Source organism: Moschus berezovskii, chromosome 7, assembly GCF_049115385.1.
Source record: "Moschus berezovskii isolate FMDL1 chromosome 7, NW_MosBer_1.0, whole genome shotgun sequence".
Classification (NCBI taxonomy): Eukaryota; Metazoa; Chordata; class Mammalia; order Artiodactyla; family Moschidae; genus Moschus; species Moschus berezovskii.
In genome coordinates, this window is record NC_142466.1 from 67,296,341 (window position 1) to 67,320,407 (window position 24,067).

Consider the following 24,067-nt stretch of genomic DNA (forward strand, 5'->3'; position numbering starts at 1 on the left):
ATGCCAGGACACTGAATCTGGGGTTAGGGGGCCAGAGCCACATGGACTGCAGTTGCCAGTCTGCATCAGAGAGGTGATAATACATCTCTGTTTTCCAGTGCTTAGCCTGGCCCTGGCTTAGTAAATATTGAATGAATTAATCACAGGTGACACGAGTGATAGTAGGAAGCTGGCACCTCCCCTGATGGGCTTCCCTGGGGAGGACAAAGTCATTTTACTTTAAACCTACTCTAATGGGGTAGAAAATGTCATGCCTTTAAGGAGGTGACAAGAGTAGCAGCAGATTGGGTGGTGTTTGTGTTCTACTTGGAGGGAGAAGCAAGGAAGTAACATACTGAGCAATAGGGCTGGTTGAAGAATCATACATGAAAACAGTGGCAGATCTGAGACGACTGCCAGGTGGTCCAGGCGGCGTGGGCAATGTGGGCAGATGTGGGAGGAAGTAGAAGCACACGGCACTCCCTCACCTCCCCCACTCAACCTCCAGGTGAGCAGGGCAGCTGGCACAGGGCTCCCAGCACCCACCTGGCCATTAGGGGAGCTCTGGCCCCTGACGATGCGGCCTCATGCTTGGGTCTGGTTTTTTCAGTTCCTTTTCTTCTAGTGCTGTTCTGGGCAGGAGGGGAAGCGAGGCCTGGGAGGGGCTGGAAGTGCCCAACCTGGCCAACAGTTGAGCCTACCTGAGGCAGCCTCAGGCTGGATTTTTGGCTTGTTAACTGCCTCAACCAAATCTGGCTGTAGTTCTCTTAGGCTCAGACACTTGTATCCATAGGCTTGTTTTCAGCAAAGCTGCTTCTTGAAAATTCGGACTTGGTGAGGGACTAGATTTGTTCACATGAGTGGTAATGAAGAACAGATTGTGTCCCTGGTAGCCGCAAAGAGCACTGGCAGCTGCTGTCCCAGGAACAGAAGAATGACACTTGGTGTGGCGTGGGTGCTGGCCGGAGAGGCAAGGGACAGCAGGAACATGACTGCTCAGGGACAGCTTCCTGACTAGGATGACTTTAGGGCTCTGCGTGTAGTGGGAGCAAGGGGCCTCAGGGCAGACTTCTGAGCCCATCAAGCTGGGTCACAGAACTCCATCCCATTCTCTCCCCACCTGCCCTCAGGGCAGGTACCTTCCTCATGAAGCCAGGCTGAGGCTGCAGGTAGAATCACCTTTATTGGAGCATGACCTGTTTGGGGCTTACACCCCCGGCCCCCCAGGTAGTTGGGGTTGGGGGGTGGATAGTATAAAAAAGGATGAGTAGAGCGGAGGCTATGGGAACTGGCTGGAAGCTGCTGGCAGGGTGGAGCGGGCTGGGGCCCTGGCAGGTTCAGACTGAGGTACAGCAGCGTTAATAATACTCTGGGAACGTTAATACTCTGGGGAGGGGCAGGCACTTAGGAGGCCCTAGGGCATGAAGGCACTTGGAGTCCGGGAAGGGCCAGGGAACGTGCGGTGGGACTGGGTGGGGCCAGGCCCGGGGTTTGGCAGGCACTTGGGGGTGCTGGGGTTGGGCAGGCTGGGCCCAATAGCCCAGGAGGCTTTGGTAGTGAGGCACAGTCTCTGGGCTGGGTCTGTGATACACACAAGCGGCTGCCCTAGTGCTCGTCTCGAAGCTCTGAAGGTAAGAACTTGTACTGCTGCTGCCGGATCTGCGCTAGCTTCTTCCGTGCCTCCTCCAGCTCTCGTTCCTTCCGCAGCATCTCTTCCTGGGCGGCAATGATCTGAGGGAGAGAGATCAGGGCCTCAGTCAGTGAGGATGTGCATCAGGGTCTGGGGGAGTGGGAACCAGTCAGGCATCGTGACTGCCCTGCTGACGCCCCTCCGGGCTTACCTGGGCAATGCCCCCGACCATCTTCTCCTTCACCACCACGGTCTCATTCTCCTGCTCTTCAAAAGCTGCAGCCTTCTGGGCTGCCTTCACCAGGTTGTCTGAGGCTCGCTTCACTGCGTTGCCAGCAGCCTAGGTGGAGAGAGAGAGCAGGCAGTGTGAGTTGAGAACTCAGGAAGGTCCCAGCTGAGCAAGGCCCTCATCTCCCTCGCAGAAAGCACGTTGGGGGTGACAGTTGAAAGCAGCACAGCTCAAGGCACAGGAGATGGGCCGGGGGCCTCACCTGAAGCCGCTTCATTGCCTCAGAGTCCTGGTCGGCCTTGACCTTGCAGGCTACAAGGAGCTGGGCTGTGGAGGCGGCGACCTGCTTGGCCGATGAGATGAGCTTCTCCTGGCTGGCGTGGCCTTGGACAGCTGCATTGGCCGCCTCACACAGGTTGTTGGTGGCCGCAGCCACCATCCGGGCCTGAAGCAGGGAGATTAGGTTAGAAAGTGCCTCCTGCCCTGGTCCATCCCCTCTTCAGCCCCTCAAGTCCCTGAAGTGCAGAGGGGCACAGGGGTAGTTGTACACTCACAGCAGAGATGAGGCCCTGGGACCACTGTCCATCATCCAGTGCATTGGCTGGAATGGCGCCCACCTGTAGAGGAGGGCAGGAGTCCACTCAGACTTGTGCCCTCCTGAGAGCCTCCTGGGGGAGACCATCATGCCATGGGGAAGGCAAAGCTGCTGATATCCAAGCCCTTACCTTCCCCTGGGCCACCAGTTCCCTCTGGGCAGCTGAGGCAGCCTTCACCAGGGCGCTGGTGGCTGCTGCGATGGACTTGGCAGCTTCCAGTATCTGCTCCTCAAAGTTCAAGGACTCGTCCGCCTCCTGCAAAAAAGAGACAGGAGTGGCAGAGAGAGATGCAGAGTAAGAGGAGGCTGAAGGCACAGACACTCTGAGTGGAGGGGAGGAGAAGGGAGCAGGGCTGACCTTGGGTTTGGCCCGGGGCTTCAGCTGCTCCAGCTTCTTGGCCGCAGCCTCAATGGCAGCCGCGGCTCCCAGGAGTTCATTCTCGGCAATGACTGTGGGGTCCTCTGGGTCTACCCATTCTGTTCCTGGTGGACAGAGGAGGGAAGGGGCTAAGGCAGAGCAGGGAGATCAGGAGCACCGGGCAGCATGCTTACTGTCACCAGGTCCTGGCATCTGTGAGGGCTCTGCAGAGGCCATCTCTGAGTAGCCTCCCAGAAGCAGAGTTCTCCCCAGAACAAGGGTTTCCCTTCCCTCCCTGCCCCTGGTCACCCCTTACCCTTCATGGCCTCAGCCGCCTGGATGAGCTCAGTGACTGATCCAGCCACACGCTTTGAGTGCACCGTCAATTGCTGCTTCAATTCTGGGCTTGGCTTCTGCAGGGTCTGGGGAGGATGGGGGCAGGGGGCAGAGAGCATGAGATCTCAGCTTCTACCTTGACCCTTGAGACAGGGCAGACCCCGACCCCTCCCGCCACCCCCACCCTAGGCCGCTCCACACCAAAGCCTGAAACAGGACACAGCCTATCCAAGTGCACGCCAGACATCACATTGCATGCACGGTGAAGACAGTGGGGCTGTGTGTCACTCACCAGGTGACAAGGAGCCAGAAGGATGAAATGAGAAGAAAGAAGAGGTGATGAGGCAGAGAAGGGGGAGGTCAGGTGGGAAGAGAAGAGACAAGAGAAAGAGGAGGAGATGAGTGGGAGAACCAAAGATGCGAAGACTGATAGAGCCCCAGTGGAAGGGAAATGTGGAAATAAGGACACACTCAGGGAACACATGGTGGGGTGGGGAGGAGATCTGAACCAAAGATTAGAGTGCAGGGCCTGAGGCCTGTGTATTCAGGGAGGCTGCTGTGAGGAGCAGACACCTCCCGCCTTACCAGCAGCACGTGGTCCAGCAGTTCCAGGTAGCCATTGGCACATTCCCGGCCAAAGTGTAGGGCTCGGAGCCGCACATCTGGAGCCACTTCCGGGTGGTAGGCGGCTTCCTGTAGCACAGAGTATACATTAGCATTAGGATCCCAAAGAGCTCCCAAGTCCCTGCAGGTTCTCCCCTACCACATGCTGCCCTCAAGCTGCCTCACACTTCTGCCTCACCGCCGGGATATCTACCTTGCAAGCCCGGAGCATATCTGCAATAGCACGGCGACTCAGATTGGCTGTGGCAATGACATCCTCCTGGCGACAGGAGTTTCCAGCAGCAACGGCCTTGGCGGTTGCCATGGTGATACCCTTGGTCATGCGGATGAAATCTTCAGGGGTAGAGGTCTTGGCAGGTGGCTCTGGGGAGCAGAAGACCTGTTGGGGGAGAACAAGAAGAAAAACTCCACAGTGAGTGAGGCTGTGAGATGATGCAGCACTTGTGTGACTGGTTCATTCATCTGCGTATTCAGTCAACAAGCAGCCACTGAGTAGTTATTATAGATCAGCTCTTGAAGCTTTCACACATTCACAGCCAATACAATAGAAGGCAGCTAGTCCTCATTTCTGACTAAAGTGATCGGGGAAAGTATATTTGTTTGAAATTTAAAAAGTACCTTTGTGCTGGCTTTTCATTCCTAAAGAGAAGTCGTAATGCGGTGAGTGGCGAAGGTGGGTAAGGAGCTGGGCTTTAAGGATACAGATAACAGAAGTGCCCTGACATAAGTGGCAGAGCACAAATAACCAGGATGTCAAGTGTGAGAGACTATTAAGAAATGTTCCAGGGTACAGGGATGGCAGAGCAGAGGCTATTGGGACCTTGGATATCAGAACAAGGAGCTTAGAATTTTACACAGGATGTAAAAGTCATAAAAATATTTTTCTGTATGCGTTCACCCAACAAATTCAATCCCACTAGAGATCAGCTAGGTGGGAGACTACGTGAGGTGCTGGGGGTACAGTGGGGGATACGGTAGACAAGGTCCTTGTTCTCATGGACCTTACATTCTGGTTTTGGGTACAGATGATAAATAGGTGAACGAGCAGGGAAACTACACTGTGAAGGGAAAAAAAAAGAGGGTGCTGTAATGAGAAAGAAAAAGGAAATTCTTTTTCAGAAAGGTGGACAAGGAAGCCTCTGGCGGAGGGGATGTTTAAATTGAAGCCTGAAGGATCAGAAGGGGCCAGATGTTCAAAAAACTGGTAAAAAGCAAGAGCAAGAACAAGGGTCTGCAGTGGGAAGAGCTGAGAATGCAGGGGCCTGGGCCCTGGCCGGAGGAGAGAAGGGTGAGGAGAGACTGGGGAAAGCAGCAGGGGCCCTGGAGCCTGGAAGGCCCTGGTAAGGAGAGTGGACTTTACCACAGATGCCAGGGCAATCACTGGAGGATTGTAAGCACTGAAGTGACATAACCTGATTTATATTTTTAAGAGATTATTCTGGGAATTCCCTGGTGGTCCAGTGGTTAGGTCTCAGCACTTTCAGTTCCATGGCCCTGGGTTCAATCCCTGGTTGAGGAGCTAAGATTCCACAAGCTGCACGGTGAGGCACCCCCACACCCCCCTAAAAGTTAGCCTCTGTATAGAGAGGATTGACTGCGGAGGAGGAGGTGAGTGCAGAAGCAGGGAGTTTACATAGATGCTGTCACATAAACACAGCTAAGGTCTGATGATGGTTTGGACAAGGTGCTGGTAGCAGAGATGGGAAATGAGAAAATGTCTATTTGGAGGGACCACTAAAAGAACTGCTGATGAGCTCGGATGTGGGGAACAATGAAAGATGTTAAAACGGAGTTTCTGGCTTTAGGAACTGAGTTACTGAAAGGTACTGTTTAGTTACATGGGAAAGAGAAGGGAATGAATGATCAGGTTTGGGAAGTAGAAAGGAATTTCAATTTTAACATCTCTGAGGAGAAGTGAAAACAGAAGATGAAAAAGATAAATTTGGAAGTTAGAAAGATGGGGACTGCCCCAGTGGTCCAGTGGTTAAGAATCTGCCTGCCAGTGGAACATGGGTTTTGATCCCTGGTCTGGGAAGATCCCGCAGGCGGTGGAGGAACTAAGCCTGTGCACACAACTACTGAACATAACTGAAGCCCATGTGCCTAGAGCCCATGCTCCACAACAGAGAAGCCACTGCAATGAGAAGCCAGTGCACCGCAAGAAGAGCAGCCCCGGCTCGCCACAACTAGAGAAAGCCCACGCGCAGCAAAGAAGACCCAGCGCGGCCAAAAAATAAGTTAAAAAAAAAAAGATCAAAGTGACAAAGACTGAAGGCAAGGGGACCAGGAAGAAACCTGGCACAGCAGTCACAGTGAGGGAGAGTGGTGCCTGTGGGCTGGGCGAGAAGGGGTGAGAGGAAGAGACTGGAGGAGGGTGGGGGGCAGGACCTGGCGATGGCCTGCAGGCTGTGAGTAAGGCAGTGAAGTTAAACATGACTGGGAGGGAACCTTCTGGACCGGGAGGCTGTGACCATGCTTAGTGGGAAGCAGCACGTCAGGAAGAGTAGCTGGTGGGGAGGCACTGTGTCTCGGTGCTAAGGTCAAAGAGGAGGCTGAAAAGGACTGAACGCAGAACTGGAAGTCTACTTGTCAGAGAACAGTGATGAGAGGGTTGAACCTGCCAAAGAGGAGTAAGAAGGAGATCGGTGCAGTTCCAGGGAGGCCTCTAAGATTTATCTGGTTGAAGGTGAGTACAACTATAGAGGAGATGTGGGTGGCAACAGAAAAGCCAGTCTTACAAAGGCCAAAGGAAGAAAGGCTTTCAAAGAGAGGCTTGTTAGGGGGTCCACTGTTTTGGAAATGTCTGAAGAAGATGAAGGCCAAGAAGTGACCCCTGAATGTGGCAACTGAGAGGCCAGAGAAAGTGGGGGGAGGACGAAGAGGGTAGGTGTCAAATTCCGAGGAAACAGGTGAGGAAGGGGAGACACAGCGCAGCATGCACAGGAAGTCTGGCAGGGGGAGGAGGCAGTGTGCAGGAGATGCACGGTCACAACCACCCAGACCCCGCCCCCAGTCCAGGCCCCGCCCCCCAGTCCGGCCCGCTGCCCAGCCTGGCTCATGGCCCTCCAGTCCAGGCCCCGCCCCCCAGCCAGGCTCACCGCCAGCTCCTGCCGTATATGTTCCGTGGTGGCCTCCAGGGCGCGGGTGCCTTTGGTGGCCTCGTCCTCCACAGCTTTCACGGTCTTGAGCAGTGACGTCACATTGGTTACCATCACCTTCGGGCGTCAGAGGAGGGAGGGCAGCATCGTTTTAAGGACCGGGCAGAAGCACACTGGTCTACTCACCCCCGGGGGCAGCTGCTCTCTTTTCCTCCCACCTTGGCAGAGTTCTTGAGCTGCCACACAGCAGGGTCATCGCCGACTTTGCCAGCCGCAGCCTTTGTAGCGCTGATGAGGTCTCCCAGGGCCTTGGCCACATCTTTCACTGCATTGATCAGCACCACCTGTGTGCGAGAGCAGAGGCTCTGGTCTGTGGGAGGAAAGCGGGTAACAGGAAGTGGTTCTGGCCAGAGTGAAGAGTATGGGGCAGATACCTGGGTCTCTGGGTCCTCAGCTCCCAGGCTGGCTGCACCCAGCTTGACCACATCAGCGAGGCGGGTGATGGTGGCCACAGAGGACTGGGCTGCCTGTGCCAACTTCTCCTGGCTTCCAGCTGCGTTCTGCACCAGGACCTTGGTGTCTTCCACCAGCACCTTGGCAGTCTTCAGAATGCCCTCCCTGGGAGACAGCCCAGCCCAGTCAGCTCTTCTCAGGCCTTCCCCAACCCCTCTGGCCCCCCCCCTCCCCCGGCACAAGGCCCAGTTCCCTCCTCACCGGTGGTCAGCGAAGGTTTCGGCACCCTCACGGTTGAGTGTGCCTGCAGTGGCGAACATAATGGTGGTGTCCAGGTCGGCAATGATGCCAGACACAGCACTTGCGGCTGTGATGCAGGCCTGGGTGCCACGATTCCCAGCCTGGAGCGCAGCTAGCACGTGGGAGACCTGCGGGAGGAGAGTCACGGGGTGACTGTGGTAGGGGCCCCGTGACAGGATAGGTCCTGGGTCTGGGAGAAGGGACAGAGGAAAGGGCTGGGGAGCGCAGCCCCCAGGCCGTGGGGACAGGCTCAGTCACCTTCTCAGAGACTCTCCGGGCACACTCTATGAGCTCCTTCTTGGTGTAGGCGTCACTGGGGCTGCACTGCAGGGCGCCTGCCTTGGTGACCAGAGCGGCGCAGCCATGCCCCAGCTCCTGAACCCGGTGCTTGATGTGGGCGCCTATCTGAGAGTAGATGAAACAGGGAGATGGATTTTACGAGAGGATTTGGGATGCCCCTGCACTTGGAGAAGGCACTAAGGACCTAAAAAAACACGCACTGAGGACTAAAGAGGTAGTGAGAAGTACCCTGCTTGTCCTGTTTCACAGTCTTTAGTCAGGAGGTCTCCTCCCACACATGGAAAATACTAGCCTGTGGGCACCAGCTGTGAGGACCGTGTAATAAGCACAGCGAGGAGGGGGGGAGAAGCCCTCATGCTGGGGTATCTGAAGCAGAGGCCACGGCTTACAGTTTGGCGTGTGTGGTTGTGGAGGGGTTTGGGTTGGGGATTAGGTGTGTCAGGCTAAGATCCAATTACTTGCTTTCTTGGAAAGCCAGGAGCTTAGGGAAGGAAGCGCTTCAGGGCTTTGCAACATGGAAGACTAGGAAGGGAACAAAGGCTTGCAGCACAGCTGAGAAGCAGCCACAGGCCATCAGGGCCAGCAGGGGAAATAGTGGCAGTCGGACACGACTGACGCGACTGAGCAGCAGCAGCGGGCAATCTCTAGACCCCGGGCTGCCCCGTATCCCTGTGATGGAGGTTCTGATCCCACCCTTTACAGGGCCCTGACCACTCTTTCATGGAGCAGCCCTGAGGATGAGTTCCCCTTTCTATGAAAGACCCAAGTGGCCGAGGGTGGGACAGCCCCAGAGGCTGACATCATGGGACAAGGGGCACGCCTTGGGTTTTCTGTTGGGCAGGGGGAAGTTACCTCTTCATTTTCAGCAGCCACAGCTGCAGGCTTGGCCTGGGAGGCGAGACGCCCATAGTCACTAGTCAGCTGGTTAGCGAGAGGGCCCAGCTCCTCAGGGCTGGTGTTTGACTTGGTTACCTGGTGACAGGAAGAAGTGAATTGATGTGCAAACTCGATGTCCAAATTCTCCAAGGGCAGGCCTCTTATATTCTCCCAAACTTACCATCTCCTGAACGGTGACAGCAATGGCCTTGGCTGTCCGCACCATGGTAGTCTGGTAATCCACGAAGGAACCCTCTGGTTCACCCATTGGTCCTTCATCTAGCTGAGGGGGGAGAATGGCGGAAGGGGAAAGACTGTGGGCTCAGGGACACTGGTCCACAGGCACCTCTGTCCACAGGCTCCCCAAGACGCCAACCTGGTTGATGGCCTGGGTGATGGAGTCCACCATGCCACCGACGACCCCGGCAGCACTGGCTGCCTCATTGAGGGTGGTTGTCAGGTCCTCCACGGCCTCTGTCATCATCTGCACAGCCTCCTCCAGGGCTTCCTGGGTGTGAGCTGCTTGCTGTGGGGCAGAGTGAGTGAGGTGGGGCAGGGAGTAGTGGTTCCTGCTTCTCTTACTATAGTAGCAGCCCCTTAGCTCAGTACCTTGGGGTTACCGCCAGCTTCCTTGGCTGTGTACAGCAGCTGCAGGGCAGACTCGGCCAAGGTTTTAGTCTGGTCCAGGAGCGCCATCTGCTGTGGGTGGCTCAGGGTTTTGGAGGCAGCACCCACGGCAGCCAGAGTGAGTGGCTCAAAGTACTGGGCCATCTGGGACACCTGCGGCAAGGGGTTTGGATGGGGGTCAGCCCGGCCAGGTACTGTGGTTCAGCCTACCCAAGCCCACGTGTTGCCCCAGGTACCTTGTGTCCCAGCTGGGAGGCTTCAGCCCGGGCAGCGCTGGCCAGTGGCTCAATAAGATGGGAGATTTCCTGCACCGCAGTGAGCATCTGGGTGTGCAAGGCCTGGGGAGGAAGTGGACTTTAGTCCTGACTGTGACCTGCACAGGACCCCACTCTTCCTTCCACACCCAACCGACCCAGTATCCAGCACGTTCCATACCCTCCATGTGTCTATAAGCTCACTCCCAGATCCCCCACCTTCCTTAAGCCTGCCCTCCCTCCTCCCCTTACCTCCTGAGAGATCCCCTCACGGGGAGCGAGCTGCTGGCTGACCGCAGCAAGAGAAGCCTGGTCAAGGTCCCGCAGACAGCTGTTCAGAGCTGCGATGGCTGTCTCACACTCCAACTGCCCTGGAGCCTTGTCCCTGCAGACATATCACAGACTCCAACACCGAGTACACCTCTTGAGTACAAGGCTGGCCCACCTTTCCCTGTACCCCCGAATCTTGGACCACAGATGCCCTCCAACACTGGCCCATCTCACCATACCACAGTGCCCATCCCTCTGTTCTGTCAGAGGGATGTGCATCCCCCAGGCACAAGGTTTTCCACCCTGCCCCCTACCTCATGCTTGTAATCAGCTTCTTGATGGAGTCCGAGACAGTACGGGAGTGGCCAGCCAGCACGGACCAGCGTGGTGGGTCCCGCGGATTGACCGCCAGGGCTCGGGCTGTCTGGATGAGGCCCCCAGCACTCTCCAACATTGTCTTGGCAGAGATCACAATGGGTTCCATGGCAGCCCGGCCCTGGAGAGAGGGGAGGCAGAGGGGTGAGTCTCAAGACTCCTGGAAAGAAGATGAGGTGGCCGGCAGTTCATGCCTTCACCCTGCCTCACCTCAGGGCTGATCTGGGCAGGAACACTGGAGAACTCAGGGTTGGACGCAAAGGCGCTCAGATTGTCCACAGCCTCCAGCAAAGGGGCTGTTGCTGCTCGGCACTGGGCACGGTTCTCCTCTGTGAAGGCCCCATCCAGCGCCTGAAGTGGGAGTGACAAGCAGGAGCTCAGGATGGACTGTAGACAAAGGCAGTGAACCCCAGGTCTCCCTCCTGAGCTCAAAGGGCATGGGGCGGGGCTGGTGGTGACCAGTGTGGACAGGAAAGACCTTGGGCTTAGGCAGGTGGGACTGGGTGAAGGCCTCAGGGAATGACGGGGTGTAGGGGTCGGGGGAGAGAAGACTGGACAGGTCAGGGAGAGGTTGAGAATTCAAACACTGGGAACCTTGATGGTCTTGACAAGATTGGCCGTGCTGTTGGCCACCTCCTTGGCTGATTGTACAAACTGGCGCTTGGCGGTGGGATTGGCGGTTCGGGCAGAAGCTAGGCGGCAGCTGTTACACAGTGCAGACGTGTGTTTGGCCACAATGGTGGCTGCAGAGAGCACCTGAGGAGACAGACGTGGAGAGCCACGTGAGGGCAGGAGGGCCGTGTCTACACTGGCGAGCGGCCCCTTCAGCTTGGGGGATGGACAGCAATCCCTTGGAAGTCTCATTAGGAAAGACAGAGTCACCTGAAAGTCAAGATCTGGGAGACAGATACCCAAAGATGTGCAGGGTGTAGGAGAAAGGAAAATGAAAAGCCGACACACTAGTGGAGAAATCGTTAACAGGCTCAGGAGGAGAGTGAACTCAAACCTCCACAGAGAAGTGGTGAGCTTGGCAGTAATTGAAGGAATGATGAGAAACACAGCTAGAGAAGCCAATGACCCAGAGAAGCTGTGGGTTGGAGGTCAGCGCTGGGGCTCCACCCTCCTTCCCCACATGTCCTGCATCTCCTCCCACCATGGGCGTGGTCTGTCCTGGCTCAGCAGCCTCTCCCAGGCTTGCTCACAGTGACTCTACCCCCGAGTTACCTGGGCCTGGGTGCAGCCAGGCTCCCCCAAACTCTGACAGGCCATCTGAATTGCCTGGTTTGCTCGGGCAAACTGTGTGGGCTCCACCAGCCCTTGTTGTCCAGCTTGGCTGTTGGGGTCAGACACGCCAACCAGATATGCAGCCTGTAGAGAGAGAAGAGTGTGGTGAGGAATAAGGAATATTCCTGAGGTAGGACTAGAACAGCCAGAGTGGGGACAAAGGGGAGCAGGGGTAGGTTCAGTGGCCAGGGTTCTACGTGAGTGGAGATACATTAGCAAGCTACGATTATACTATGAAAGAGGGAAAAACTTCTGTTTTGTTCAATGTGTTCAAACATTTCAGAAGATTAAAAAATAAAAAAAAAAGGAAGCAGCACAATAGGCTTATCAAAATTCAGTTCACCTGTTTATGTGTTTGTATGTTGGGTCTTAAGGTAAAAAGTACTGCTTATTCTAAGTGTTGGTAAAAAAACAAGTTTGAAAGACACACACACACACAAAGCCTCCTTTAGAGACAGTTCTAATAAAACTGTGGGTGGTGTTAGGCTAATTAACACATAACGCCTCCAAGCTTCAGAGATTTGGAAAGAGGGAAGGGATGACTGCCAAAAACTGTTTCTGCTTGGAAGATCATCGTAAGGTTTGATTCTTACTTCACCCAACACATGGTAGCTTTGCATTTTCTTCTTCATGCTTTTCCCGATATACGTTAAACCATATAGAGCAGGCCACCCAACAGAACCGGGCACAGGGAGGCAGGGAGACCGAAGGAAATAGGCTGAGAGGATGCGCTCTCAAGTCAGTTTGTTTTAAGGATTCATATACAAAGGCAAAACACTGAGCCAACGGATCATTTTATACTTCATAATGTAGAAAAAGGCAAAGTTAGGTGGTGACTCGAGTAACTGGGAATTTAGCCTCTGGTACTTTTCTAACAGTGTGATAATTGTGCGTGGACTTCCCTGGTGTCCAGTAGTTGAGACTTTGCACTTCCACTGCAGGGTACACGAGTTCGATCCCTGATCGTGAAACTAAGAGCCAGCATGCCGTGTGGCTCAGGAAAAAAAAAAAGTACTAATTATATGAAAATAATTTGCATATGCTAGTCAGAACATACCAAGAAAGCTGGGGCTGGATTCAGTGGTTGGACAGTGTAATCACAACTGAAAGCACCAAGGCTCAGCGGTGACAGTGATTAATTGTTGGTGTTCTATGCCTGCTGACAAACACCTCTACTTTAGGTGGGGTAAAGATTCCCATTTTCCACACAGCTGGCTTTACAAGCATGACTTTGTTTTCTGTGCATGGGTGTCAGGCTGCGAGGAGGTGGGGCAGGGACAACAGGGGAGCTCCAGGGACCATCCCAGGAGAATAACCTGTGCAGCCGCCTCAGTGAAGCCGCAGAGGGCCTTGGAGGCTGTGGCGACAGCCTCCCCAAACTCCGGCAGGTTTCCATTCTTGGCATTTTGGGAGATGCCGGTCATGGCCTCACCCAGCACCTAGGGAACAGAGGGTATCGGGAGAGTCAGATCTTGTCCTCAGAGGGAGAGGGCAGCCCCTGGCTGGCTTATCTTCCTACCCTCTCCCCTCCTTGGGAGGGGACTGGGTACACCTACCTTTGAGTTTTCCATGACGCTGTCCAGACAGCCAAAGTAGGACATGTCATTGATGGGTTGGACTGGGTTCTCTAGGAGTTCCCGGACCGTCTGTCGGGTGGGGGAAGGAGGGGAGGTTGGTGGTGAATTGAGATCCAAGACGCCCCCTCACTGCCCTTAGCCAAGAACCCTTTCCTCAACTTCAACCCCATTTAGTCTGCCAAGGCCCACCTCCAATTCCCGCAGGGCATTGTCACACTCTTTCTGGCCTGGCGCCTGCTGGGTACACATAGTGATGAGCTGGTTGATGCTGTCGGTCACTGCCCTGGGAGGAACGGGAAGTCGAGTGAATAAGTGCATAGGTCATCACTTCTGCATCCTGCTCACGTAGCAAGTAAGTCTCTAGCCATTTCTTTTTTGTCTGGAACAATTCCTGGGCCAGAGACTTCTTACAAAACGTCCCCTCCCCAGTCTGCAAGGGCTTGGTTTCCCAGCTCCCACTTACCGGGCAGCTGCAGCCAGCTGACTCTTGAGGGTTGGGGCTGCAGGGTCTGTGGACAGGGCCTTGGCAGCAAGAAGAAGTTTGCTTGAAGACATGGAGATGCCCTTCAAGTTGGACACGACCTGGGCCCGATCCTCTTGGCTCTGTTGAGGGCAAGAAGGTCAATGCATTGTTCAATCTTTTCTTGTCTGTCTCTAAAAGGGATCCTCTGTCCCAGACACCCAAGTACTGCTACTGACTGGGGAGGGGAGGGGGTCAGGAGCAGGTCAGGACTCCGTGGTCACAGAGATGCCTCTGACCCTTGAACTGTACCCAGCGCCCCTTCATACCGGAGCCTGGCCTGCCATCTCCACGCCGGCTTCCAGGAAGGTGCTGAAGTCCTGTCCAAATCGACCTGAGGCTCGGGCCAGGTCCTGAGGGGTTCCCCGAGAGGCCTGCACCAGCTCTGTGGCTGCCTGATTCAGCCCAGCAGCGGCTTCATTCAGCCGGCTCTGAGCCTCCTGAAAAGTCCCAGTGCTGGGGGGAAGCTGCAGGATCAGAGACAGAGTCAGGAGCAAGGATGGGAGATGATGTGAGGGAGAGTGTGGTGAAGGAGCTCAGGGAGGTGGGCACAGGCCTGGGGGAATGGTGAGGGAAGGGGGTGCAACTGGGGAGTTAGGGTGATGGAGAGGTCTAGAGGTAGATACTTGCAGTCCTTTGTCCCCATGTCCCCTCACACCCGTCCACCTACCGAGTCACTCAGGAGTCGCTTGCTGGCATCTCCCACTGCCCTCAGGGCATTGTCCACATCACGCTGGCCAGGCAGGCAGCTGACACAGCGGTTTAGGGCCTGGGTCACAGCTTTAGCCACCTGAGGTAGTAAAGGAGACAGGGGTTGCCAAAGCAGAAACAACTGGGAGATCCCCGCCTCCATCCATGGGAGCCTCGGAAAGTGAAAGCAGAAAGGGGGTGCTATAGCTGAACAGGCGAGAGTATCAAGTTTGGGTACCAAACTTCCCCAAACGTGGTGTTTGGCTAGGCCCAGGCTTCCCTTTTGCTGAGACTGTTCTACTCAGACTGAGAAGGAAGGGTGGAATCCAGAGAGGAGCCACAGTGCCGATGAGATGCCCCTTCGAGGCAGCCTTCTGAGGGGGTCGGGGGAGAGGGAGGAAGCAGTCTCGGCCCCAAACCAAACCTGGGCAAGCCGCTGCTGGCTCTCAGGGTCCCCTGGATGGCCGGCTGCTTTCTTTGCCTCCTCGATGAGGCTGCTGGCCTTGTCCAGGACATCGCTGGCTGTGTCGAGCACAATGGCTTGCACTGCAGGATCTGATGTCAGGGCAGCTACACCCCTAGCGGCTTGGGCCAGTGACCGCAGCCCACCTGCCACATCCCGAGCTGCAATGCCTGGGGAGACAATGAGAGAGAAAGGAGGGGAAAAGGTACCCTCACTGCCAAGCCCTGATGCTGGGGGCTTCCTGTGTCGCCCCACCTCTCCTACAGTTCCCATTCCCCCTCCTTCTCCCCACATGCCCCATCCTGGCCCGCCCATGTACCTGCGTAATTCTCATTGCCCTGGGCGACCTCCCCCAGCAACTGGGCAATGGCAGAGCTCACGGCTTTGGTGCTGTTGCCCAGGTCCTGGGCACATTTCTCCATCTAGGGATGACAGGGAGACTCAGGGACTCAGCCACAGGAGAAACAGGGAAGAGAGAGCTTGAGAAGCTACTGAGGGTCAGCAGGCAGTTTCAACAAAGGTTCAGGGCACCTCTGGGGCACAGGTGAGAAGGAGACTTCAGATCTCACAAGTACTTACCGTCTCCCCAGGCAAGGGCTTCAGCTTGCCGTCTCGAGCAGCTGCCTTCACTTCCTGCAGGTCTCTCTCTAGATTCTGCACCACACTCAGAGCAGAATCCATTTCCAAAGGCCCACATGCTTCCTGAGCCTACAAACACACGGGATGAAGGGAGAGAGTTTGAGGGGTAGGAGGTACACAGGGTCTCACTCGTGCCTCAGGTTACAGGTATCCATTTCAGGAAAGCCTGAACAGATTCTCCATCATCCCAGGATACCCCCTTCATCTTCCAAAAAGATAGCCAGCTCCCATACCTTCTGGGCAGCAGTACGGAGTTCAGCCAACGCAGTGCCAAGGTTTTTAGCACACTGACTCAGCTGCATGGCCGATGCCTGGTCCTGAATTGTTGGCACGGAGGCCTTTGCGGCTGCCACCATCTTCCCACCTGGCTGTTAGGGAATAGGTGGGCAGATGAAGCATACCATGTGCCCTCTGGGCTTGGGTACAGGGATGGATGAGGATCAGGATGTGGTGAGCACTGGGGTTCAGTACAGGGAGAGAGACTACTGGCAGAAACTTAAACTGATGAGATCTAGAGGCCCTAAGAGGAGTGGGAAGGGTGTGGTCTGAGTGGTCAACAAAGGGGCCTTGCCTGCAGGAAGCTTTGGCTGGCAGCGATGAGGGCTAGCTGAGCACTGGGGCTGTCAGGCTGCGCTTGGCTCCCTCGGACGCCCTGCACCAGCAGTGGAATCTGCTCTGCCACAGCCTGTGTGTAAAAATGTCATGAGCACCACCTCCCCACAGGCTGGGGCAAAGTCCCCACCTCCCGTGCCTCCTCCGGCCCCCATGTGCTTCCTGGTGTCTCACCTTGCAGCTCTGCACCAGCAAAGGCTGGGGGCCAGCAGAGGCCTTGGGGGTGGAGGTTGCATGTTGGGCTGCTGCGATGGTCTGTGTAGCCGAGGCTGCAGCCTGTTTGGCTGCATGCTTCAAGGACAGAACAGTAAGGACAAGGCTCAGACGGTCCTGTTCCCCGCCCCTGGCTTACCCTGCCACTGCTGCTCCCTGAGGAAATAGCTGATGGCACCGAGGATGCCAACATGCACCAGAGACACCGAGCGTGTCCCCGCACACGCTTCCTGCTTTCACTCCTCCCACAGCACCTACACATGCCTGGTTCCCAGTCTCACCTCAAGGCGCTGCACCAGCTTTTTCTTGATGGCGTTCTGTGCAGCGGCATTGGTTGCCATGCGGAGACCCTCTGCTGCCTCCCGCAGCCGCTGCTGTTGCTCCTCACTGTCAGGATTGGCGGCTGCTCCCTGAGAGGTGGCAAGAGAGACAGTGACCACTCAGAATCCCCGTGGATCCTAGGTAAGCGCTTCTCTGATGTCTCCATATTCCCACTTCTTTTCTTAAAGTCACTTCTAACCACCCCCGCTGAAAGGTAATCATGGTTGAGACAAGCTCCCTCAGGTGGGCAAATAGAGAGTCGTGCGGGCCCTGGCTTCCTTCTGGGATGCTGAAAGCCCTTCCTTAGGCGGGACTGTTTCTGCTTCCCCTCTGGGGAAGTGGTCATATTTCTTCCCCACTCCCCACAAAATGCCACCAGCAAAGGGGAGTGAGCAGGGCTCTTGGGGACAAAGAGGACACAGTTTAGAGCAGGGATCTCAGAATACCAGGGCAGGGGCCCTGGTTACTCTGCAAAGTGAAGAGCCCAGTGTCCAGGGACCCAGGAATCTTCTGGCTTCTTCCTGCCGTCTTCTACACCTGGTGTCCCTGTGTCCCACTGCCTGGTCCTTCTCTGTGCTGCTAGCAATGGATCCCCTGGGACTGAATGCCCACGTGCAAGCATTCAGGGAGCAGGCAAGCGGTGGCCGCAGAGTAGGGATCAGTCAGAACCACAGACCCTGGACTTAGAGGAAGCAGAGGGGCATGGTCTCCTGTCAGCCAGCAAGAAATCTGCAAGGCACACTGGCAGAAGGCCTTGCGCCATCCGCTCACCGCCGAGGGGCGCGTCTACTTCCTCAGTGCTCCTGTATTTGTTCTCTTGTATCTTCTGCTTTTCCCAGGTTGCTCCCATAAATGAGGGTGATTATCTGGACCCTTCTACTTCCCACAGGGCCCAGTCTGGGGGTCTGTACAGAAGGCTCCCTACCTTGGCAGCCTCCACCATCTTGGCTGTGGCATCGGCCAGGATCTTGGCAGCACTTAGCAGCTTGCGGGAATTCTCCAGATCACTCTCCCCTTCGGCATCAGCCTTGATGGCATTCACCAGGTCAGAGGTGGCTTGGGCGAGGATGCGGGCCTGTCGTACCATCTCACCTGCGAGCATAGGCACAGTCAGCAAACAGACCAGAGACGCTGAGAGGGTGTCAGGGTGGGGAGAGAGATGCAGACAAGGTAGATAAGGCTTTTAGGGGCAGTAAGCAGATGCAAGTTCTTGAATTGATTTCCCTGAAGTTACTGTTTTCTGGGTTCAGGATCTTGGAAAAGGACAGATCTCTTGGTGGGCTTTGATAGGGGCAGGAGTGACAGGGGTGGGGTGACAGTGGGGAAGACAGTCTCCAATGAGTATTTTTCGCAGTCTTAAGGGGATGAAGCTCTTTGTGAAGGATTCTGGGAGTAAGGGAATGGAGGCGGGACAGCTATCTCATAATAATGCCACTTTCCATCTATTTTTGTGTATACTTTCGTATGTTCTTTAACTGCACCAAGGAAGGCAGGGCAGTGATTCTATTCCAGCCTAACAAACGGGGAACTGGAGATTTCAGAGACTGAACACCCAGTCCTCAGCGGGGTGGTGGCAGGTCTGCAAGGAAGAGTCCAGCAGGCTCAGAGAACCTCATCGGGGTTATCTTTCCAGGGGGGTGTCCTTACCAGCATCACCCATGGAGCTGAAGATGTTCTCGGTGACAGTGAGGATGGTGTCAGTGGCCTGGTCGTAGCGGCCAGCAGGCCCAGCCCCTGTGGCATGGGCCCTCACGTGCTGCAGCAGCTCATTCAGGGCCTGGGTGACAGCTGTGGCCGCTGCACCTACCCCCCGTAACAGCTGTGCATCCTCTGTGGCGGCCTGGGAGGCAGACACACAGCCCTCCACAGCCTTGGCCACTAGTCGCCCAGCCTCCACCAGCTGTTCTTGGCAGACTGGGGAGCTGATAGTAGGAGCCACCACCTGTGGGCAAAGTGAGTGTCAGAGACGCAGGCGAGGGAAAGGAGCTGTGAGGTGTGGTATCTGTGGTTCTGTGGTGTTCACAATAGTGATTACGTTGGACAATGAGGCCTTGGGGGCCAAAGAGATTAGATGAGAGGCTGTGTGTGTGTGGAAGCATCACCTCTTGGCGCAAGCTGGCGCACCTTTTGGGGCTCACCTTGGTACAGGCCACCAGCTGGGAGGTGGACAGGGCACACTGTGTTGCCGCAGCGATGACCTGGGTCTGAAGCCCTGAGTCCTCTGTTCGCTGGGCCACACTCTTGGCCTTGAGGACCAGAGCAGCTGCAGCGCTTGCCACGGCCTTGGCTAGCTGCATGAGCACGTCCTGTGAGAAACCAGCGGTCAGCATGGCCCGAGATACAGTTTGGGGTCCAAGGGCCCTTCTCAGAGGCGTAAGCTGTTTCATTAGTCCCACTGCCTTCAATCACAGAACTGTGTGCAGAAGCAACCAGAACCTACCCAAGCCACTGCCTTGAGCACCAAGTAGGACAAAACCCCCACCAAGGAACAAACCCACACCAAGAGAAAGTGTACACCGAAGGGAGGCGGATACACCCAGACGGCGATGGGGAGGGAAGGCGGGCAGTGCTGTTACAACAGGATGCCAGGAGGGTCCCTCCCACCCCCAGCATTTTTTCTCTATTTCTTCTCCGTCTTTGGTTGGAAGCAGTCACCCTGGAGTCTCGGGAACAAGTCCCTGTACGACCCTCTGGATCCCATTTTCTCAGGTCCTGCCTGTGCCACGCCTCCCCAGCTCCCGTCATGCTCTGCTCCCCGGAGGCCAGGGCAGAGTGCAGAGCGAGTGTATGCGGCTCAGAGAGGACAAAGCTGGGAAGGCCCAGGCCAGAGGCCATTACCGTGGGGGGATCGGGGGGAGATGGAAACCCAGCCCCGCTGGGTGCACAGATCTGCGTGGGAAATCCAGGATGACAAGTCAGCTGAGGAAATTGGCATGGGGTGGGGAGGGGGCAGCATCCTCTGGGTATGTGGTTAAAGGACTAGAAGGGGGTCAAGAGGCCCTCAAGTTGGGGTGAGGGCTACATATGGGGAAGCCTGGGAAAGATGACAGTGGCCAAAAAAAGTATCACCAACAAGGGCCAAGGGTGAACTAATAGGTTAAGTTGGGATTCAGGGGTTCTGAATTCTTAGCCCCCTCTGGGGGTGGTTCCCAGTGTGATTCCTGGAAAGAGGTTCAGGTTGGCTCTGAGGGGTCAATTTATAGTAGCTGGACTAGAGCTGGATTCAGGATCAGAGGTCACCTCCTAGAAGCTGGGGTTCTGAGGGCTGGGTGAGTCACCAACCTGGAAGTGGGGGTCAGTATCACTTTCCCCAATTTGTTGCAACAGCTCCCCACTGGCCTGGCCCACGTTCCCAGCTGCTTGCAGCAGGTTCTGACGGGGCTGTGGAGAGTGAACCCCAGTCAGAAGCTGCCCAGTCTCTGCCAAGACGTCCATGGGTCCTACACGCCCACGGTTCCCCATTTCCACCCTGCAATCCTTGGGCTTGGACCCTCTCCTCTCCCTCGTGCCGAGCCCTGGCCCCTGACCTCGGCACTGGCTGGCTGGGCACTGCGCAGCAGCTCTGACACCGCCCCCGCCAGGCCCTTGGCCGCCTGCAGCAGGGGCCGGCCGCTGCCGCCTTCATCTTCCAGCAGGGCGGCAAGCAGCTTCACGCCACGGGACATCTCCGTCAGGTTGGAGGAGATGGTGGTGACTGCACAGCCCACTGCCGTGTAGTCTGTCTCAGCAGGGTCCCCTTGCAGGAGGAGGAAGACGAGGAGATCAGTCACAGGCAGTTAGTCACATACGCACACACACACATACACACACAGACACCCCACCCCCACCCCCCATGCTGAGGGAGACGTACACACACAGTCCCTTCCATGAGTCAAGGAGCAGTCACATCTGAGCCAGTCACACGCATGCTTGCACACACTCGCCCTCCCACCCCCATTACCCAGAGAGCTCGGCATCCAGCCTACCTGCTGTCAGGTTCACCACAGAGGCAGTACCAGCAGTGATGGCGTCTACCTGGGAGTGGATTTCATGCTTGGATTCATCCATCTTGTTCTTACGCCAGGCCTTTGAGGCCTGAGGGGAAGAGAAACCAACCTCAGGATTGGCTCTGCTCCAGTTAACCCCAACCCTGGTCCTTGGAGTTCCAGCTTCAGCACCACTGGCCCTCCTCCATCCCACACTCACAGCGTCCTGGCCCAGAGGGGGCAGAGTGTCAAAGTCATCCAGTGTGGCCTGGGCGGCCTGTACAGCCTGCATGCTGGAGTTGATGGTCCCAGTGAGTGCCTGCTGGGCTGACGTCTATAAGACAAGGAGAAGAGTAACAGGGAACATTTAGAGAGAAAAGATAAAGGAGAGCCTGAGGCCAAGGAGAGGAATATGAATAGGGACACAGGAAAAGACTGCCTAACTCCCAGCCAGGCCCAGCAGAGGGGGGTCGCCCAGAATCATGGCAGCAGTAGGGGCACTCTTACCAAAGGAGGCATGTGTCCTCGGTGCATCTGGCCACTGGTAATCTGCTGCTGGGCAGGTGGCATGCTGCCCACCTGGAAATTTTCGGGACCCGAGGCTCCGGAGCGCATGATGGCGGGTAGGGCCACGGAGCCATGCTCCACCTTCCCCACCCGGTTATACTGCTGCTGAAGCACAGTGGACCTGAAGAGGAGACGTTCAGGGAGCGTTCCGAGGACCTCCTCCTCTCATCCCCTTCCCACCGGCTCTACCGCCTCTGCCTGTCCTGTGCTCTGGGGGGTGCGTGAGACCTCACCACAGCCTGAGACTCGACAGACAGCCATCCTAAGGACCCCCACCCTCCCAGTCCTTGGGGTCACGCCTTGCCTTCCCTGCCTGAGGAATGGGGTCAGCCCAGCTCCCTTCGTACTTTTTGGGGGACACTGAGTCCTCCAGCATAGTAGATTCCTCATCTCCCTCCAGCCCAAAGTGATCCTTGCTTTTTTTCTGTAGGAGAAAAAAGGAACAAGCGTCAAAGAAGAGGGAAGTGGAAAAGGCAGCCTCTTCTTTCCCCAGTCAGCCATCTTCCAGGACCTAGGTCCCAGTTTCTAAAGGACCTGCGTGGGGGCAAGGTACAGGAAGAGACAGAGGAGGTGGGGGTGGGGGAGGCAGTGCTCACCTTCTTAAGGATGATGTCGATGTAGCCAGCGATGAGCTGAGCGATCTGCTCCCCCTCGGTCGTCTGCACTGAGTAGTAGCCATCTTGGTAGTCCCCGAAATCCTAGGGGGACAATGGGGGCGGGGCTCAGTGGGGAAGCCTGAGTCAACCTGGGACAGGAACGGGTGGGGCAAGAGCCCAAGGCCGAGCTGTTGAGGGTGCCCTCCCATGTGAGCAGCCTCTGGGACAACAGCCTTTCTTCTGTCTCCTAGTTCTCTATTTCCCTTGGAGGGAAATACTTTATTTCTAAGGAGTATCCTTTACGCTACACAGTTTCAAATACAAGGCATTTAGGAAATCTCGGTCACCCTGATGATAAAATTGGGAGACACATTCATCTTTAAATGACCAGAGTTAAGGATGAGCACTAATATCCAAAATGGAAAAATTGCCTTTACCAATTTCCCTTCTCAGTGGGGCACTTCCTCAAGGTGGGATCAGTCTTCAATTCGTAAATGCCAAAACAGAAAGCTAGAGGCAGGGCTGCTGTAAGGAGTTGCTGCTGAAAGAAGGGAGGCTTATTTTTCTATCATCTTTTTCTTCCCTCACTCCAAGTGGCCTGTGATCTCAGCTTGCTGGTTACAGTTTGGTTCTGCTGATTTTTAAAAATGTTTCATTTTAGCTTCTCTCATTCTCCAGGACAGAGTTTCTCCTCTATTCTAAACTCCAAGTTCCTACAATAGCTCCAAAGTTCTCCTTTTTTCTGGAATAATGATTTCAGGGTACCTACCCCTGCACAGATGGGTTGGGGAGACCTCTGTGGCTGCCCCTTCTTTGAAAACTACACAGCCCTTTCTCCCCAAGACCCAGCTCACCAGGGTGAAGCTCTTGGGAGATGCAGCCCAGCGTTTGATGTTGGTGAGGTTCCATTCCTGGATGACCTCCTTGGTCTTCTCATCCACTCGCATCACGCACTCCTTAGTGATGCCCAGAAGCCTGGGCACCAACTTGTTCTTTCCTTTCATCTTTTCCTGTGAGGCAGAGGTCGTGGATGCTGTTAGTCAGGGGATCAGATCCAGACCACAAAGGGGTGCTGATGGGGGCAAGAGAGCTAAACTGGGGTGTCTATGGATGGACCTGGACAAGGCTACATTAGGATAAAGGGAAAGGGAGGAAAAATGCAGGGCAGGGAGGGAAGTGCTGACAAGGGGTCAAGTTTTCACAAGGAACAAAACGAAACTCTTGGGGAATGGCAGAAAATGTGACTCAGGGCAGGGCTAGAGACTCAGAGAGGAAAGGGTAAGAACAGAGATAAGGGTGGACAGGGAGAAGGGTGAGTAACCCACCTTGACCAGAAAGAAGGAGACGCCATAAGTCTTGAGGGAACGGGCCAGCTTCACGTAGCGTACCTTGGCCTCAATCTCACTCATCTGTCCACAGTTCTTGTGCGCCTTCGAGTATGAAATGGGGAAACTTTTAACAAAACCTGAGTAAGAGGACACTGCAGACTAGAAGTTAGGTTGGTATGTGAACTACGGCAGGAGAGTATTATGGGAACACAGCAAAGGTTAAGGGATGCAGGCTATGAGAAATGAGAAGGTGAGGGGTGGGCTGATACAGAATATGCAGAAGCGATGGTTCAAGAAGCGAAGGATACAGTTAAGGCACTTGGAGATGTTCTACAGATGTGAAGGCATAGTTAGTAAGTAGAAGGTCAAACAGAAGGCCTTTTGGGCTGAGGATTCAAAGAGCAGAGATAACACCTTCCGTCTGTACAAAGATCTACTCTTTACAGTGAATTCCCTACCAGTCCTATTCAGGGAAGATTGCTATCCCATGTTAGAGGGAAAGGAAAGAAAACAAGATTATTGAACTGAGTTCCACAGCAGATGCAGTGATGTAGCACAGACCAGAAGCCCAGGTCTTTTGCTTTCTTGGCGCAGGAAAGGTAGGAGAATAGCTTGGTGGGCGGAAGCAGAGTAGGGGTGACGAGGAGGGGGCCCATTCAGTCAGTAGGATTAGGCAGCAAAGCTCCCAGGTCATCCCAAACATGTCCCTTGCCGCCATTCACCTGGAAGATCTTGCGCTCTCCCTTCTGCTTCACATACTCCTTGGGCAGGAAGTCCTTCAGGCTACACCAGAAAAGGGAGGGTCAGCATGTAGTGGACAGCATCAGGGCTATGTGGGCCATGGACTGTGGGCCTGGGGGTGTGAGGAGACGTCTAGGAAAGTGTTATCTTTGGGGAGAAGGAAGATTCAAGGCACGAGAGTCTAGATTGTCCGTGAAATTGAAGTGACTTAGTACTAACTCTTGAATGCAGCCTGCATCTCTCTCTA

The 24,067-nt window shown here is 55.4% G+C and overlaps 1 protein-coding gene across 2 annotated transcripts in view; it reads right to left on the bottom strand.

Moving 5' to 3' along the window:
- Positions 1-1,143: 1,143 nt before the first annotated feature.
- The window catches only part of TLN1 (talin 1), a 31,443-nt gene continuing 8,519 nt past the window's right edge, over positions 1,144-24,067 (bottom strand). For both annotated transcript variants that reach the window (XM_055426993.2, XM_088837956.1), the window contains exons 8-57: positions 23,802-23,862; positions 23,077-23,181; positions 22,606-22,761; positions 21,752-21,853; positions 21,503-21,579; positions 21,096-21,276; positions 20,809-20,922; positions 20,589-20,697; positions 20,151-20,359; positions 19,906-20,004; positions 18,762-18,929; positions 18,271-18,565; positions 17,549-17,715; positions 16,584-16,712; positions 16,264-16,380; positions 16,049-16,162; positions 15,711-15,845; positions 15,418-15,546; positions 15,158-15,260; positions 14,800-15,008; positions 14,356-14,475; positions 13,955-14,152; positions 13,629-13,768; positions 13,355-13,448; positions 13,145-13,234; positions 12,905-13,027; positions 11,529-11,672; positions 10,899-11,060; positions 10,515-10,655; positions 10,244-10,425; positions 9,912-10,044; positions 9,642-9,743; positions 9,388-9,558; positions 9,155-9,304; positions 8,960-9,061; positions 8,755-8,874; positions 7,861-8,007; positions 7,564-7,730; positions 7,284-7,467; positions 7,068-7,193; positions 6,850-6,966; positions 3,945-4,130; positions 3,713-3,820; positions 3,108-3,213; positions 2,792-2,916; positions 2,564-2,689; positions 2,393-2,455; positions 2,101-2,283; positions 1,821-1,949; positions 1,144-1,710 (exon numbers count right to left, since the gene is read on the bottom strand). In XM_055426993.2, coding sequence (XP_055282968.1) covers positions 1,585-1,710; positions 1,821-1,949; positions 2,101-2,283; positions 2,393-2,455; positions 2,564-2,689; positions 2,792-2,916; positions 3,108-3,213; positions 3,713-3,820; positions 3,945-4,130; positions 6,850-6,966; positions 7,068-7,193; positions 7,284-7,467; positions 7,564-7,730; positions 7,861-8,007; positions 8,755-8,874; positions 8,960-9,061; positions 9,155-9,304; positions 9,388-9,558; positions 9,642-9,743; positions 9,912-10,044; positions 10,244-10,425; positions 10,515-10,655; positions 10,899-11,060; positions 11,529-11,672; positions 12,905-13,027; positions 13,145-13,234; positions 13,355-13,448; positions 13,629-13,768; positions 13,955-14,152; positions 14,356-14,475; positions 14,800-15,008; positions 15,158-15,260; positions 15,418-15,546; positions 15,711-15,845; positions 16,049-16,162; positions 16,264-16,380; positions 16,584-16,712; positions 17,549-17,715; positions 18,271-18,565; positions 18,762-18,929; positions 19,906-20,004; positions 20,151-20,359; positions 20,589-20,697; positions 20,809-20,922; positions 21,096-21,276; positions 21,503-21,579; positions 21,752-21,853; positions 22,606-22,761; positions 23,077-23,181; positions 23,802-23,862 — 6,844 coding nt within the window. In that variant the 3' untranslated portion in view covers positions 1,144-1,584. The remainder of the gene's footprint in view (positions 1,711-1,820; positions 1,950-2,100; positions 2,284-2,392; positions 2,456-2,563; positions 2,690-2,791; positions 2,917-3,107; positions 3,214-3,712; positions 3,821-3,944; positions 4,131-6,849; positions 6,967-7,067; positions 7,194-7,283; positions 7,468-7,563; positions 7,731-7,860; positions 8,008-8,754; positions 8,875-8,959; positions 9,062-9,154; positions 9,305-9,387; positions 9,559-9,641; positions 9,744-9,911; positions 10,045-10,243; positions 10,426-10,514; positions 10,656-10,898; positions 11,061-11,528; positions 11,673-12,904; positions 13,028-13,144; positions 13,235-13,354; positions 13,449-13,628; positions 13,769-13,954; positions 14,153-14,355; positions 14,476-14,799; positions 15,009-15,157; positions 15,261-15,417; positions 15,547-15,710; positions 15,846-16,048; positions 16,163-16,263; positions 16,381-16,583; positions 16,713-17,548; positions 17,716-18,270; positions 18,566-18,761; positions 18,930-19,905; positions 20,005-20,150; positions 20,360-20,588; positions 20,698-20,808; positions 20,923-21,095; positions 21,277-21,502; positions 21,580-21,751; positions 21,854-22,605; positions 22,762-23,076; positions 23,182-23,801; positions 23,863-24,067) is intronic.